This window comes from Anoplophora glabripennis, unplaced genomic scaffold, assembly GCF_000390285.2.
Source record: "Anoplophora glabripennis isolate ALB-LARVAE unplaced genomic scaffold, Agla_2.0 scaffold321, whole genome shotgun sequence".
In the NCBI taxonomy this organism is placed as follows: Eukaryota; Metazoa; Arthropoda; class Insecta; order Coleoptera; family Cerambycidae; genus Anoplophora; species Anoplophora glabripennis.
In genome coordinates, this window is record NW_019416407.1 from 496,654 (window position 1) to 511,191 (window position 14,538).

At 31.2% G+C, this 14,538-nt stretch overlaps 4 protein-coding genes across 4 annotated transcripts in view; 3 read left to right on the top strand and 1 right to left on the bottom strand.

Annotated features, from left to right (window-relative positions):
• The window catches only part of LOC108912835 (neuroglobin-like), a 76,686-nt gene extending 75,086 nt beyond the window's left edge, over positions 1-1,600 (top strand). Inside the window, exon 4 of the mRNA XM_018718227.1 lies at positions 978-1,600. Within this exon, the coding sequence (XP_018573743.1) occupies positions 978-1,124 (147 nt within the window). The 3' untranslated portion in view covers positions 1,125-1,600. The remainder of the gene's footprint in view (positions 1-977) is intronic.
• A 3,876-nt stretch (positions 1,601-5,476) lies between these two features.
• Positions 5,477-8,385, top strand: LOC108912824 (ubiquitin carboxyl-terminal hydrolase 46). Its single transcript, XM_018718216.1, has 8 exons — positions 5,477-5,571; positions 5,706-5,786; positions 5,842-6,058; positions 6,113-6,193; positions 6,312-6,421; positions 7,337-7,672; positions 7,734-7,877; positions 8,116-8,385. The coding sequence occupies exons 1-8, from the start codon at positions 5,569-5,571 to the stop codon at positions 8,221-8,223; spliced, it is 1,080 nt and encodes a 359-aa protein (XP_018573732.1). The 5' UTR covers positions 5,477-5,568; the 3' UTR covers positions 8,224-8,385.
• Positions 8,386-11,437: 3,052 nt separating this feature from the next.
• On the bottom strand, positions 11,438-12,247 carry LOC108912821 (60S ribosomal protein L21). The gene is made up of 2 exons (XM_018718214.1): positions 12,152-12,247; positions 11,438-11,969 (listed from the first exon to the last, which is right to left on the bottom strand). Exon 2 carries the CDS (start codon positions 11,958-11,960, stop codon positions 11,481-11,483), a length of 480 nt encoding a protein of 159 aa, XP_018573730.1. The 5' UTR covers positions 11,961-11,969; positions 12,152-12,247; the 3' UTR covers positions 11,438-11,480.
• A 570-nt stretch (positions 12,248-12,817) lies between these two features.
• Positions 12,818-14,092, top strand: LOC108912828 (RNA-binding protein 42). Its single transcript, XM_018718221.1, has 4 exons — positions 12,818-13,006; positions 13,104-13,459; positions 13,516-13,842; positions 13,901-14,092. Exons 1-4 carry the CDS (start codon positions 12,963-12,965, stop codon positions 14,032-14,034), a joined length of 861 nt encoding a protein of 286 aa, XP_018573737.1. The 5' UTR covers positions 12,818-12,962; the 3' UTR covers positions 14,035-14,092.
• Positions 14,093-14,538: the final 446 nt, after the last annotated feature.

The window sequence follows — 14,538 nt, forward strand, 5'->3', positions numbered from 1 at the left end:
AAGTATTGTATTACTGAGAGCAACTCTCTGGAGTCTCTACTGAATAAAAGTTTACTAGTTCAAAGATAAATTATCAGTTGTCCAAACTAGCCATATTATAAAAAAATAATAATACCACTCTGAATTGGGAAAGGAATCTAAAAAAAATATATAATACCTACGGTCTGTCTCGCTGCAAGCTTTCGCAGAGAAGAGGGTAGATAGCTCTTCGCGTTCCTATCATAAATATCTGCCAGTTTTTCTCTTATTCTTTAAGACCAGCTGTTATAAAAAATACAACTGAAGGTTATAATACGAAGGCGCAGCATTTAAAATAAAATATTGCGGCGGTGTTACAACAGACAACAAAAAAATTGTTATTGTTCAAGTATTGATTAGTTAACCTTAAAAAAAAAGTAGAACGAGCTGAATACTAAGCGTTAAAACAAATTTGTAACGAATTTTTGGCGTTAATAACAACTAGACATCGGAAACTTTGTGTCGACAATCAAATAAATAAACAGTAGTAATATGTATTATGCTAGTAAGCGGCAATACTCGTAGTAGCAGAAATAGACTAAATCTGCGATCAAGCTGTGTGCCGCTCTATACTCACAATACACAATGCTACCGACTGCCATAAAAACATTTGTCATACACTCGACCAAGCAAAGAGTCAAACTCACTCACACACCCACAAACGACAACCTGGATTGTTCACACATTAGAATGTCGCTAGATGCATATGGAATAATTTGATCGATGCGAAACTTCAGATCAGAGACAAACTACTCCATTAGAAGGAGGTACAGCCTCTTAAGGAATGGATTGACAAGTTTAACTTTATTTTGTAGCTATTCAATTCGATTAAAATAAAGCTCATACAGAATTCAGAAGCTTCATCGCTATTCAGATAGAAATTGACCTCAGACTAGAAAAATATCTGCAATAATAAAATACCGATACATTTTACAAGCTAATATTTCTTTTTGTTTCAGAAAATAGAAAAACCGTTCCTAGAGGCCGTACAAACCACCTTAGGCGACCGCTACACGGACAACGTGGAAAACATATACAAAATAACTATTAAATTTATCATAGAAACCTTGATCACGGGTTACGATAACGCAAACGCACCGACGTGAAGATCGACTGACTGAAAATGAAAACTCCATACAAAAAACCTACTTATTAATACTTTTATAGAACCAAGTACTGTTCGTAACTGTGTAAATATTTTTTTGTGTGCATGTGTATTTAATGAATACCTGTAAGACAATTAAGAGTTAGAAGAAAGATGAAGATGCCGTTTGATCCGAACGCTGCTGCTGGATTTGAATTCCCATTAAATTATGATTTTCGTGTTTTTTTCTACCAGGTACTTTACCGGATGACATTGACGTACGTGGTCATGTCAAATTACAAGAAATATTTTTGTACGCCAAGTTATTTTTTTACATTGAAGGAAATGTAAACGTGCAAACAATTCCATGTCTTATGGCCCTATGATGGAAGTCAATTCTTCAAAAGTGGATATAATTAAATAAAAATAAAATGTAGTTATACTCTACTTTAATTTCAAATACGGAGGTAGGGATAAAGAGAAGTGTAGAACTTTAACTGTAAGTTATTATTATTTATTTCATTAATTTATAAAACATTTCAAATTTTAAATTTATTAAAAAATGTTTCGATTCCCTTGATACTTTTCTGGGAAAAATATATCCTAAAGCTTCCAAATCCCAATTAACATTTTTCTTCTAACATTTTTTTGCTTTGAAGCTTGTCAAATAATACTCATAAGTATGATGTAAAAATATGTACCTACGCTATCGAAAATAAGTTTTCTGCATTTTGATGCACATATCTACACCTGATTTATATCCATGACATGTACACTGAATGGTAGTTTATTTTGTAGTGTTCAAAATTACGTTTAAAAAATTATTTAACTTGTCATGTCATGTTTGTGGTGTTAATGATAATTTTGGTCAAGCTTCATTGACGTATTCTACAAATGAAAATAATTGGGATTTGTCATACCTAGGTATATACAATTTTTGATTTCCCGTTTCTTTAAAGTCGAAAAGTGTTCAAACTTTTATAATTTTTTACCCTGCAACTACGCCACTGGAGTTTATTTTACAATAATTTTAGCGTGGGAAAATACACTAGGCACAGAAATTAAGAGATATTAAAAAAATCCCAATATTTTGGGTGATTTTCAAAGAGCTGTAACTTGGAGGGAAATGGTCGTAAAGAGAATAAAAATTGCCATTTCCCTCCAAATTATAGCTCTTTGCAAATCACCCAAAATGTTAGGATTTTTTTAATATCCCTTAATTTCTGTGCCAAGTGTAGTTCGCATTAAAAAAAATATCAACCACCAATTTTTATAACATAATTTGCTTTGGAATTTAAGTTATTGATAAAAATTAAACAAATTTATGAAACTTTCAACACCCTGTAACTAAGAAAACGTGGATTGTAACATTTTTGTATGGCAAATTCCAATTATTTTTAACAGTAGAATATGTCAACGGAGTTATCACTAACCACTTGTATACAGTGTGGCTCATTAAAAACCAGGACATTTATTTAAAATTTTTTGGAACATACAACTTGAATATTCTGTTTATATATAACGGAATTCAACTTATAATACTTTTAACTTTTTTTACGTGGATATAAAATTTTAAATTTTTGTTTCGGTTTAAAAGTCTAGGAGGTTTTGCAAACACCTGAAGATGAAAAATTAATTAATTACCTACTGAGACTAAAATTCATAATTTTTAAATAAATGTCTGAATATATGTATTACGCCAATGAGACCATTTTATTTTTTTTTGCAAATGCCGGGGTAAAGAATACTACAAATAATTGATCACTATTAATTTAGTTTAAGAAATTATGAATGTTTATTTGCGGAAATGTCTTCCCATGCCACTGAATTTGTCAATCTTAACTTTTATGTCAACCATTCAGCGTATATGAGTATAAAATAAACCAATAATCATTCAAAAACTTACGGAAACACATTTTTAAATTATCACATTTTAAAACTATCTTAGAATTTCTTCATAAATTCATTTTTTATCGAAAATCATCTTTGTAATATTTAAAAAACAACGAAATTTTATATGCTGTTAAACACTATATAAAATTTCCTATGACTCAAAATATAATTTAAATTGTGTTGCATCAAACAATATTTTCCGTATGTAAAAACATAAACTATTACATAAGTATTTATAGCAAGATATACACAATCTTCATAAATGATTACAAGTCACGTGACCAGTAATTTTGTTTAGAACAGTAATTTTATTTCCTTCATGTTGGCAATAAAATTTCGGTAAAATTAAACATTATGAAGATCAAGATTAAATTAAAACACAACATTCTGTTTCATCGGCTGTGATTGATGTAATTTTTCACAAGATTCTATTCAACAAATCAGCGATCGCATTATCTCGAGCGTAGACGTAACAGTTTGTCATTGTTTATTGTAAACGAATCCTTATTATTGGTAACGCCAAGATTTTCATTACCAGTACCAACCCTGCAATATTGGTTGCCTAAGCTCGCTGATGACGTGGCTTGTAAACATTTCTGAAGGTTCTGTTTAACGGATAATCATTCCTTATCCAAAAAGGAGGCTGTGGAAAATTGAGTTTTATGCAACCAGTTATACTTTCGCGTAATTCCGCCTCCTCCGATCTAAATTATTATTGGTACTTTCCTATGAAAGGGCTGTACAGCTGAAAGTGTAATTAATCTTTCGTTAATTAATTGCCATCAATAGTACCTACTGAATACGACTTGAATGTAGTCAATTACACTTTCTGCGTTATAAACGTAGTTACGTAGTACGTTTCAACGTGTCACAATCAAAGTGAAATCATATGTTTTACGAATAGTCTTAGCATCATATGTCACCCCAATATTGAGAGGTTACGTAAGAAGTGCTTTGATGTGATATAGAAATAATTGATTGAGGGTATTCGACGGCCTGGAAAATTGATTGGATGATTATGGTTCAAGAAACATAAATGACGTTCCAACCACCCCTTAGAAGGGGATGTTTCCTTTAAATTCTTGATAAGCACAAAAAGAACAGGTTTATTTGGTGGTCCATTCAAGTCGGGAAACCGATCTAGCGTCATTTATTACTAGTCATATAATCCTAATCATCCAATCTTTTAAATGTTGTAATTGTCAGGCCACTGAAAATATTGCTAACAACCAACTTATAAACAATTTCCTAGTATGATTCATCGGTTTACTTACATTAATAACATCTCTCGGGAAAGAATCGCGGGATCGCGCACATTTTTTGTGGATAAACCAACATATTATTATTAATCAAATGACGAAAATTTTTCTTTAGAAGAATACCCTTAATCACATAAACAAGAATTAAATATGATCGAAAGTCTGTACTTGTAAAAGATGTTTAATATAAAACTATAAGTGTTCGATCAACTTTTCAAGCAGATGTTGCATTATTTTGAAAACTCTTACATTAAAAACCTAGCTATTGTTTACTATCATGTCATTTTTATAAATTTACAATATAGTTACATTCTGTATTGTTACCATATTATTAATGGGTGTTCATTGTAAAAATTGTATATTTTCGTTGAAGGATAAGTGTAAGATTAAAATATTAATGTTAATAATATATTTTATATTTGTAATAATTGTAATATTTATTAGCATTAAAATGGAATTAATTTTGACTGAATTTGTGTTATTTATTTTCAAAATCTCAATGCGGCACAGTGAAATGTGTACAACATCCAAATTACTACAAAAAAAATAAACAATGATTCTAATAATGACAGTGAAAACCAATTTAATATTTTAAATTCAGCGTGTCTTACTCGGGAGAATAGAATATAAAAATTTCCTCGTTTAATTCATTGATAAGAATTACCATGTTTCAAAAAGCTTAAACATCATTTCCAAATTATCTATTTTATGTCTATATAACAATGTTTAGAAAAGTTTATTTAACGCAAAATCTCTTTCAGCGTGTCTCAAATCAACAGTAACAACGTTAGTCTTTGTAACCGAGAATATAAAACACATTTATGCATTAGTTTTAACATCACAATTAATAAAAGCTTTAACGTTACTCTATTAGTGCAAGGCTTTGTTCTTCCCTCTCCCAATCTTACTCTTGAGATTTCGAACGCATCTCAAAATAAAAAACTGTCCCCCCACTTCTAACAGCACTGTTATCTTCACCTACACTTTTTACACTTAATGTTTACACTAAACACTGCATTAGTATTTTAGTACAAAAGCAATACTAATAATTGTTCACGTCCGTGTTAGACGTTTAATATAAAATCGTTTTTGCATTATTATTTATACATACATTTGTTAAATTTTGAACAAAAAAGTTTCTTACGCTCTGCAGACCTGTACGTTAGAGTGTAACCAAAAATAACACAGATTTTCATTATCAGATTTGTTTAACAGCTGTCAACTGTCAAAATGCGATAATGGGGAAGTCTGGTTTATTAATTGTGTTAATTTTACACATTTTTAACTTAAAAGTTATGGATTAGCAACCAAAATATGGTAATACAGCTTCTTCTATGCACAGAAATTTATACTGATAAGAATTAAATTACGTCATTATATCCTTAATCTTCACATGTCATAATGTTATCACATCAATTTTCTTATTAAACTTTTAATGTATTTAATTTTAGGGTGCAAATATTTCCCAACTAGAACGAGATATTGGATCAGAACAGTTTCCCTGCAACGAGCACTATTTTGGTTTAGTTAACGTATGTGTTTAGATTCCAATTACTTCTGTTAAATGTAAATTTTTCTTAATTTCAGTTTGGTAATACGTGTTATAGTAACTCAGTGCTTCAAGCTTTGTACTTTTGTAAGCCATTTAGGGATAAAGTTTTAGAGTATAAAGCGAAGAATAAAAGGACGAAAGAAACGTTGCTTACATGCCTTGCAGATTTGTTTCACAGCATTGCGACGCAGAAAAAGAAAGTAGGTTCTATCGCACCAAAAAAATTTATAGCAAGGCTACGAAAAGAAAAAGGTAAGCATCAAGTGCACTTATTTACCACACACTATTGTAACTTTTCTGTTTTAGAGGAGTTTGACAATTACATGCAACAGGATGCACACGAATTCTTGAACTTCCTCATAAATCATATTAGTGAAATAATTCTGGGTATGTAAATATCAAAAAAGAGAATCTGGTTATGACTTTAATATGTAGAATATTTGTATAAATTCATTGAGATGTGAATATGTTTGTAAAAAAAGGATACATTTCTATTTATTTTTAGCTGAAAGGCAACAGAATTCAACAACAAATAATGTAAAATCAAAAGCGGCAGGTGAAAATGGTACTACCCATGTTTCTCCTGAACCAACGTGGGTACATGAAATATTTCAGGTTTGTTGTGCTTAATTTACTAAATCAAATATTTGAAGTATTTTTCTCAGATATAAAAAATCTGGGAGATTAATCACGGTTAATTGTTCATTTAAATATTCTTATCTCTAATTTCAATAGATGCAAAAGATTGTGTTTAAACCGCTATTAAACTAGGAATCAAAACTTGGATGTTTAAACAGTATATAATCAAAAAATTGTGTGTAAACATATAAATGAACAAGACGTTTATGAGCATTATGAGATAATTAGTGAAATTATATTACTATCTTTAGACACTTAAAAATATCGCTTTCTTCAAAAAGATTACTTGTGCTCATATTTGAAATATCATAAATGTTCATTATTAAATTCTAATTCTTAATAATAAGTAGGATTGCCAGATATTTGGTTTTCAGCTGGATACAATGGTTTTTCAACCAGTAGAGTTGTTTGCTTAAAGTAAAATTAAGAATTTTTATTAAATTTTGTCTGCCTTTGATATTCTGATAGCAGTGTCAACAATGGACAATAGTATTGACCGGTTAGTTAAATATAAATTCTACAATAGTCTGGATTTAATCTCAAGGTTACACCAAACAAAATATCTGACTACTGGTGAATCATAAGCTGTCACATTTAAAACCAGAAATAGAGAAAATGAATTCAATTCTTCCTAAATTCGTTCATTATTTATGGTCAATTGTGTCCAAATAATATGTCAGCTATTTTGTAGAAACGACAGATATATTTAAAGTTGTCTGTCGACTCAAGTTTTTGTTCGTCATTCCTCATTACCCTTATTACCATGTATTGTGGTATCCTTATTCACCACACCCTTCTTCTTCTTCCAAGTTCCAGCTGAACTATACCAATGATCTGGCAACACTAATACAAAGTATTACATCGGCAAAAATACTAACGTTCTCTTTTTAGGGTATATTAACAAGTGAAACTCGGTGTTTAAATTGTGAGAATGTGAGCAGTAAAGACGAGGACTTTTTTGATTTACAAGTAGACATCGAACAAAACACCAGTATAACTCACTGTCTGAGGTGTTTTAGTAACACGGAAACCTTATGTAGCGATAACAAATTCAAATGTGATAACTGCAGTAGTTACCAAGAGGCGCAGAAACGTATGCGCGTTAAGAAACTGCCCATGATCCTAGCGTTACACCTCAAGCGGTTCAAGTACATGGAACAGTACAACAGGCATATAAAGGTTTCGCATCGGGTGGTGTTCCCACTGGAACTACGGCTATTTAATACCGTAAGTAAAGTGCAGCGTTAGCTCTCTGCGTGGAGCCGGTTTGTACGTGTTCTGTTTGTAGTCTGATGACGCAGTTAATCCTGACAGGTTGTATGACCTCGTTGCCGTTGTGATACACTGTGGAAGTGGACCTAATAGAGGACATTATATCAGTATTGTTAAGAGTCATGGGTTCTGGCTGCTATTCGATGACGATCAAGTTGATGTAAGTACATAGAAATCAATTTAAACATTTTTTTGTACATTTTCGTTATGAAGAATTTCCGAAAAGCAACGTCGCACTATCATAAAGGTTTTAAACTTTTTTAAATCTTATTAAATGATTCAAAACAATTTGCTATTGTATCAAATTAACTAAAGTCAGCATCAAATCGAAATAAAAAAACAAAATTCTTGTTTAATGTTTGTGAGTTTGTGAAATTGTGAATGTGTCTTTCTTGTAGAAAATAGATGCTTCTACGATAGAAGACTTCTATGGCCTGACTGCAGATACACAGAAATCCTCTGAAACTGGTTATATACTTTTTTACCAGAGTCGAGAAAGCTTATGAGCTCCTCTACGTCTTGCCTTAAAAAGGTGAGGGATCCTGTCCAAGTACAAATGACCCTCCCTCTGTGTATCCTATATTACTTTTCGAGACAGTGAGTAAGTACCGTACCGAAGCAAATTGTACATAAATGGCAAAAAATAAATCGGGAAATTATTTATTGTACTTTTTTAAAATGTATTTATTTAATATCCGTACTTCTGTGTTAACATCGTTGGTTTACCTGCCATGGTTTTGTTAATCTTTTTGCAGGCGTTTAAGTGGTTTTTATGTTTTCACATTTTATCTTTGAAGTGAGATGTGATAAAGCTCGAATTTCGTACTGTGTTTTCTATTTGCAAGGTTTTTTTTATTGCAAGAAATTTAAACAAGAAAAGTGGTAAGGAATATTTCAGTTTATTTTTATAGCATTCATAAGAAGCCTTGTAATTTTTTTTTTAATAACTTCAATAGCAATTTTTTCAAAGCATATTAGGCGATTACCGAAATATCATTAGCAAGTCATAATAAGAATTGTCCTGTACAGTTTCTACTAAATACAATGAAAATATAAGTTGAACTGAAGATATTGAGATAAAGTTTCTTATTTTGTACTAAAACGTACTGGTTTTTTTTATGTAATTGTATTATACATTATACAGGGTGTCTGGTACAAGATGGTCATACTTCAAGTGTAATTTCCTTGTAACAAGTACAATTTTACTTGTTTAAAAAGTACAAATCTAGGGAAGTTTTTAGGGCAGTCAAATATTGTCTGAGGAGCTGCTCAGTGGACTTAGAACCATGAAAATTGTAAATTTTTTTTTACTTTATTTGGTTACAAATTTAACAAAAGTGAAATTTATTTAAACTAAAAAACTCCCAAATATTGCAGACAGAAAAAACAAGACTATCAAGGTGTTCTTAATGAGCTCTAAACCAAAAAACTCCTTGCTACGAAGCTGTATCAAAATAAGTCAAAAATTAAGATGTTAGGTTTGTAACGTTTCAAGGAAGCAAAAATTTTGCTAAGGCCACTTGATCTTAATGTTTTTTTTCTTTTTTTTTTTTCACCTGAGGCAGCTATCCTTGATGTACGATCTGATTTTTACCTGACACATTTCATCGGGCAACACAAAAACCTGTGATTTTTGCCCATTTTTTCACAATTCGCAGAGAATTAATAAAATACATAAAAGTGTTTTTGGTCGCAAATTACTTGTCGTAAAAACTGAAATGAGCATAGCTTTTAGTATTTTGAAAATTTTAAAAATCACCCCTACTTAGGGGTTGAAAAAAATGCCAAAAATGAAGAATTTGAATGTTACCAATTGATATAAAAACTATTAGCATGTGAATTATCTTAATATATTTTTCTTGGAGTTTTTACAATTATTTCTGATATTCTCTATTTTTGGGAATGATTCCGCCCCCTGAGCAAGGGTGGATTTTCTAATTCAACATGCTTATTTCAGTCATGAGAATAAATCTTTCTTTCTATCAAGAATCATTCGATAGAAAAATTCACATGTAATAGTTTTTATATTTATTGGTAATATTCAATTCTTCATTTTTGGCGTCTTTTCAACCCCTAAATAGGGGTGATTTTTGAAAATTTTTAAAAAACTAAAAGCTATGCTCATCTTAATTTTTTATGACAAGTAATTTGAGACAAGAAACATTTTTATCTATTTTCTTTCTCTGTGAATTGTGAAAAAACGGGCGATTTTTGCGGTAACTCTGCAAATTCGTACAAAGTTCTCTTTGTGGTCCAAAACTGAATCTCTAGTCACGTCTAGAGTAATATTTTATTTATGGAAAATTTATATACTTCGCCTAGTATTTTATTTTAGTAGTACTTTAGCAGAAGTTTAATACCTAAATGACCAAAGGTTAGGGAAATTATTAAAAAGTAACGTAAGTTAAAATGTGTTAAAATAAAAATCATTTAAACTAAAATATGAAGAAACTAACTTGCCTAGTGGAATAGAAATTTGCAGACACCTTGTCGGCTAAATTATGTTCGTTTCATTTCCAGTATAAGGCGATAGTTGTTACACTTGTTTATTATTATTTTTTAAACACAATGTCGAATGTTTAAACAATGCCCGAAATTTTTAATAAACAGGCAAGTGGTTTTTCAGTCAATCACGTGTTTCCTCATTTAATTTTGAGTAATCAAGTGCTCCAGTGATTCAGCAGTAGCGACATCTCTAGTGCAAAATCTAGACCGTATAAGGCAGCGTCGAATAAAAGACATTCTTGTAGATTACTTACAATCTTATTGCTGCTGTTGAACAAGAACATAAGAGATTTTTTCTCTTGGGGGTGAATTTTACTTGTTTTTACGTTTTTTACATATCATTAATTTGTCACTTTTGCCATATTAAATTTTACTTTTAAGAAATTAGCAATAATAATTAGAGATAATAATAAATGACTGAGTATGTACGTCTTGGTTGCAACAGTCCTTTGTGATGGACCACTTTTGCAGTAAAAATAACAATCTCTTAATTAGAAATATCATATTGAGTGCCTCAAAGAATAGAGGAGACATAATAGTCATTTAAAAAATGCCAAAACTGTGTAAAAAAACGGTAAATACAATTTTGAAAATATAAAAAGCTAATTTTTTATTTCAGTATACATGTTTTATGATTAAAAAAATCATTACATAGAAATGGACCACATTTTTTAGAAATTGTATTCTCATCTACTGTGGTGTAGATAGAAATGGCAAGCCTGTGCCAGTCATACAAAAAAACGTAAACGATTTTTAAGTTTATTACTGCAGAATGGTATTTTTTCAGTTTGTCTGTTATGTTTTTGATAATTCTGCAAAGAAGTAAAATTCACTTTTCCCTCTTACTACTTTTCAGAATGTAAATTGTTTTCCTAAATAATGTCAAAAATAACTAGTGCATTAATATCGAAAATACTGCTAAGCAGATTTTATTTTTGTTCTGTAAATATTATCGTTAGTTATAATAAATTAAAATAATTATTTTATTAGCATTTTATTTGTCACCTTTCCCTATCGAACTGTGAAGTAGTTTCCTTTAAAGTGCGTATTGGCCACTTTCGATAATTTGGGGAGAAAAAACTAGTCAGCAAGATGTCCTAGGGACAATTTGTTGAGAAAAATTTTAATTGTGAGAACACATCACTTTGCATTGACTCGTTTCTACGATTTACGGAAATTGAAAAGGAAATGGGATAATAAAATAAATACATAACACACTTTTCACAAAAAAGACAATTTATTATTAATTTTTATAAAATTAAGCGATAAATTCATATGGTATAGGCGCAAGTTGAACTGCCGGTACCTTTCCGTTGACAATGTGGGCTGGCCTTGGTTGAGCTGGTTGTCTCTTAAGTTCTACCCTGACACTCTTCTCTTTAGCTTCTTTACGAAGTTTTTCATTGGACTTGACACGTTGCAAGAAGTCTTCCCTACACTTTGAATGAGTGACGTGTTCAATACGAATGTTTATCCTTTTTGGAATAACTCTTCCTCGGACCCTCTTGTTCACAATAACTCCCAGTGCGTGTGCGGTTACGTTGAAAACACGTCCGGTTTTTCCGTGATAGACTTTGTAAGGCATGCCCTTCTGCACGGCACCGTTTCCCTTAATATCAACGATGTCTCCAACTTTGTATACTTTCATATAAGTGGATAGAGGAATAACGCCATGCTTTTTGAACTTTCTTGAGAACAAGTCTCTCGTTCCTCTACGATAACCCTTTGAGTTTGTCATTTTTCAGACCTACAACAAAAATTTGAGACAATTAGGTTAGGTTAACGCATGGTTTGCAATATAGGTATTTAAGAACACGAAAATCTCTTGGTTTCCTACACATAATGCTTTATTTACACAATTTTGCTCAAGAATTGTTAACTCAAACTTTATTAAAGAAAAGTAAAATAAATTTCATAAAAGAAACATACCTTCTCTTTTCACACAGATAAAAAGGAAACGGAAAAGTAAAATGCACGTTAAAATACAGACAATATTTTCTATTTTTGTTTAGAATACACAGTTCGTATAGCTCTATCTCTGCTTAATAAGTGACATCGCCATCCCTTACATATCGAAGTATTCCATTGGGTAACAAAAGTTTCGATTGTCGATTTCAATATTCTTTGCATTAGAACAAAAATTTACATTGAAATATTTATTTAAGGCAATTTTAATTCTTTCATTCAAATAACAATTTTTTGTTTAGAGATTGTGAGTTCTGAGATAGGATTAAATTCCGATGTACTCGATATTGATGTTTCTCCTTGATATTGGCTACATTCAGCTGACAGAATCGATAATCGATGGATTAGGACCATAGATCTGTAGGTTAGGCCGTATTTCATCATTTTGATGCATTATATTCCATCCAAATAATATTATTGATTTGTTTAAACAATCCTAATTTCTGACTGGCTGTACATAATTCATCGTCATCGCATCGAAATAATGAATAAAAGAACACGGCTCAAGTCATTGATTTTGTCGGCTGAATGTAGTCATTATTATAATCGAAATCACAAAACATATAATCGAAAATCGAATTCGTCCAATAGTCGTCAAATTAGATTGTTAGAAGCCTATGATGTTCTGTTCCTAGATAAATGGTTCTGTTATTTTAATTCAATGTTTGAGTCAGTGTTATGAAGAGATTTGTTGATTAATTTATTGACATTTTCTAGAGCAGTATATATTCTGCTAAAAGATTATATTTATAAAGTTTATAACAAAACATAAAACATGGATAAAAGCAAATTTAGGATGATGGAGGATGAAATGACCAGGTAACAACTCGTATTTATGTATTTGTTTATCTGCATACCAGTAATAAGTTTTTAGCAGCTGTGTGTACATATAAATAATTGTGGTATTATGTTATAGATTTGAAGCTGAAATATCTGGGCAACAGTCCATAGTAAATGGTTTTGGTTCTGCGTTTACACTACCAGGATTTGGAAACATTCCTCCACCCCCAACACCCCCCGTGTTGATTCCTCATCAAATTAGTAGATCAGCCAAAAGATATGACAATGTTTATTCATCCCAACCTGTTATTACTGCTCAACCAGCAGTTGTCTCGGCAAAACCTACTTTATATGCACCACCAAAAATAAGCACAACACAGGCTTCCAATACCCAATCGTCCGTTGATTTCATAGCACTTCAGTCAGAAGTAGAGAAGAAGTTGAAAAAATTAAAAAATGAAAAAGTAAGTGCAGAACTAGCAATTTCACAAGGTATGTACGTTGTTTTTGCCTTTATTTCTTTATGAAATATACTTATTTCTTTCTAGGTAAGGCCAGTAGTGCTTTACAGTCTTTTGGACCTGAAGATTACAAGCGAAAAGGAAGTAAAAATAGGAAGTTAATGCGGACAGCCGGAGGTCAGACCTGGGAAGATTCTTCATTGGCAGACTGGCAGGATGATGATTTTAGAATATTTTGTGGGGATTTAGGTAATGATGTGACTGACGAATTACTTACGAGAACTTTTAATAAATTCCCGTCTTTTCAAAGAGCCAAAGTTATAAGAGATAAGCGCACGAACAAGAGCAAAGGATATGGATTTGTGAGTTTTAAAGATCCAGCGGATTTTACAAAAGCGATGAAGGAGATGAATGGTAATCCCAATTATTTAAATTTGTTTATGTAAATAAATGTATTTTACTTACATTTTAGGTCGGTATGTTGGAAGCAGACCAATTAAGTTAAGGAAAAGTACATGGAGGAATAGATGCATAGATATCGTAAAGAAAAAGGAGAAGGAAAAAGCAGCTCTTTTAAATTTGCTTACATCAGGCTCCAATCGATGAACATGTTAATGTATTATAATTACTAAATTTCCTATAAATAGTTTTGCAGTCACTGTAATTAGTTTTTTATTATTTTAAAAGCAGTAAGTTGAAGCAACATCATATTTGTGTATAGTTGAAATTGAATTATTTAAAAAATTTAACAAAATAGTAATATAACGTGTGACTAAATAATGTAACCTTTTTACTAACGTTCTTAAAGAAAATAATTTTACCCATATACCTACTATGTTTCATGTCGGATATGAAATTTAGAATTAACTTGGTAATATTAGGGAGTTTTTGCATAAGGTATTTACGAATACGATAAACGTTAAAAACACGTGACTGAATACCGTATTGACAAATAGCGTGTACTGAATGCTTCCAGTTTTTGCATATCGTGTCGTTTATCCGCAATGGTAAAGCGTGTCCTAACCTCAATTCTGACGGTTATGCTTTCATTTGACACTTTTGCGGAAAAAGGCAGTCGGCAAGTGAAAGAAAAATGGATGGATTATATTA

What these genes read in the sequence shown, in the direction of transcription:
- LOC108912828 (XM_018718221.1), top strand. Translation starts at nt 12,963, where the DNA reads ATGGATAAAAGCAAATTTAGGATGATGGAGGATGAAATGACCAG. An exon ending in ATGGAGGATGAAATGACCAG is followed by an intron (nt 13,007 to 13,103) that starts GTAACAACTCGT and finishes ATTATGTTATAG; the next exon opens with ATTTGAAGCTGAAATATCTG. An exon ending in AGAACTAGCAATTTCACAAG is followed by an intron (nt 13,460 to 13,515) that starts GTATGTACGTTG and finishes ATTTCTTTCTAG; the next exon opens with GTAAGGCCAGTAGTGCTTTA.
- LOC108912824 (XM_018718216.1), top strand. An exon ending in TATTAGTGAAATAATTCTGG is followed by an intron (nt 6,194 to 6,311) that starts GTATGTAAATAT and finishes ATTTATTTTTAG; the next exon opens with CTGAAAGGCAACAGAATTCA. An exon ending in GGGTACATGAAATATTTCAG is followed by an intron (nt 6,422 to 7,336) that starts GTTTGTTGTGCT and finishes TTCTCTTTTTAG; the next exon opens with GGTATATTAACAAGTGAAAC.
- LOC108912821 (XM_018718214.1), bottom strand. Translation starts at nt 11,960, where the DNA reads ATGACAAACTCAAAGGGTTATCGTAGAGGAACGAGAGACTTGTTCTCA.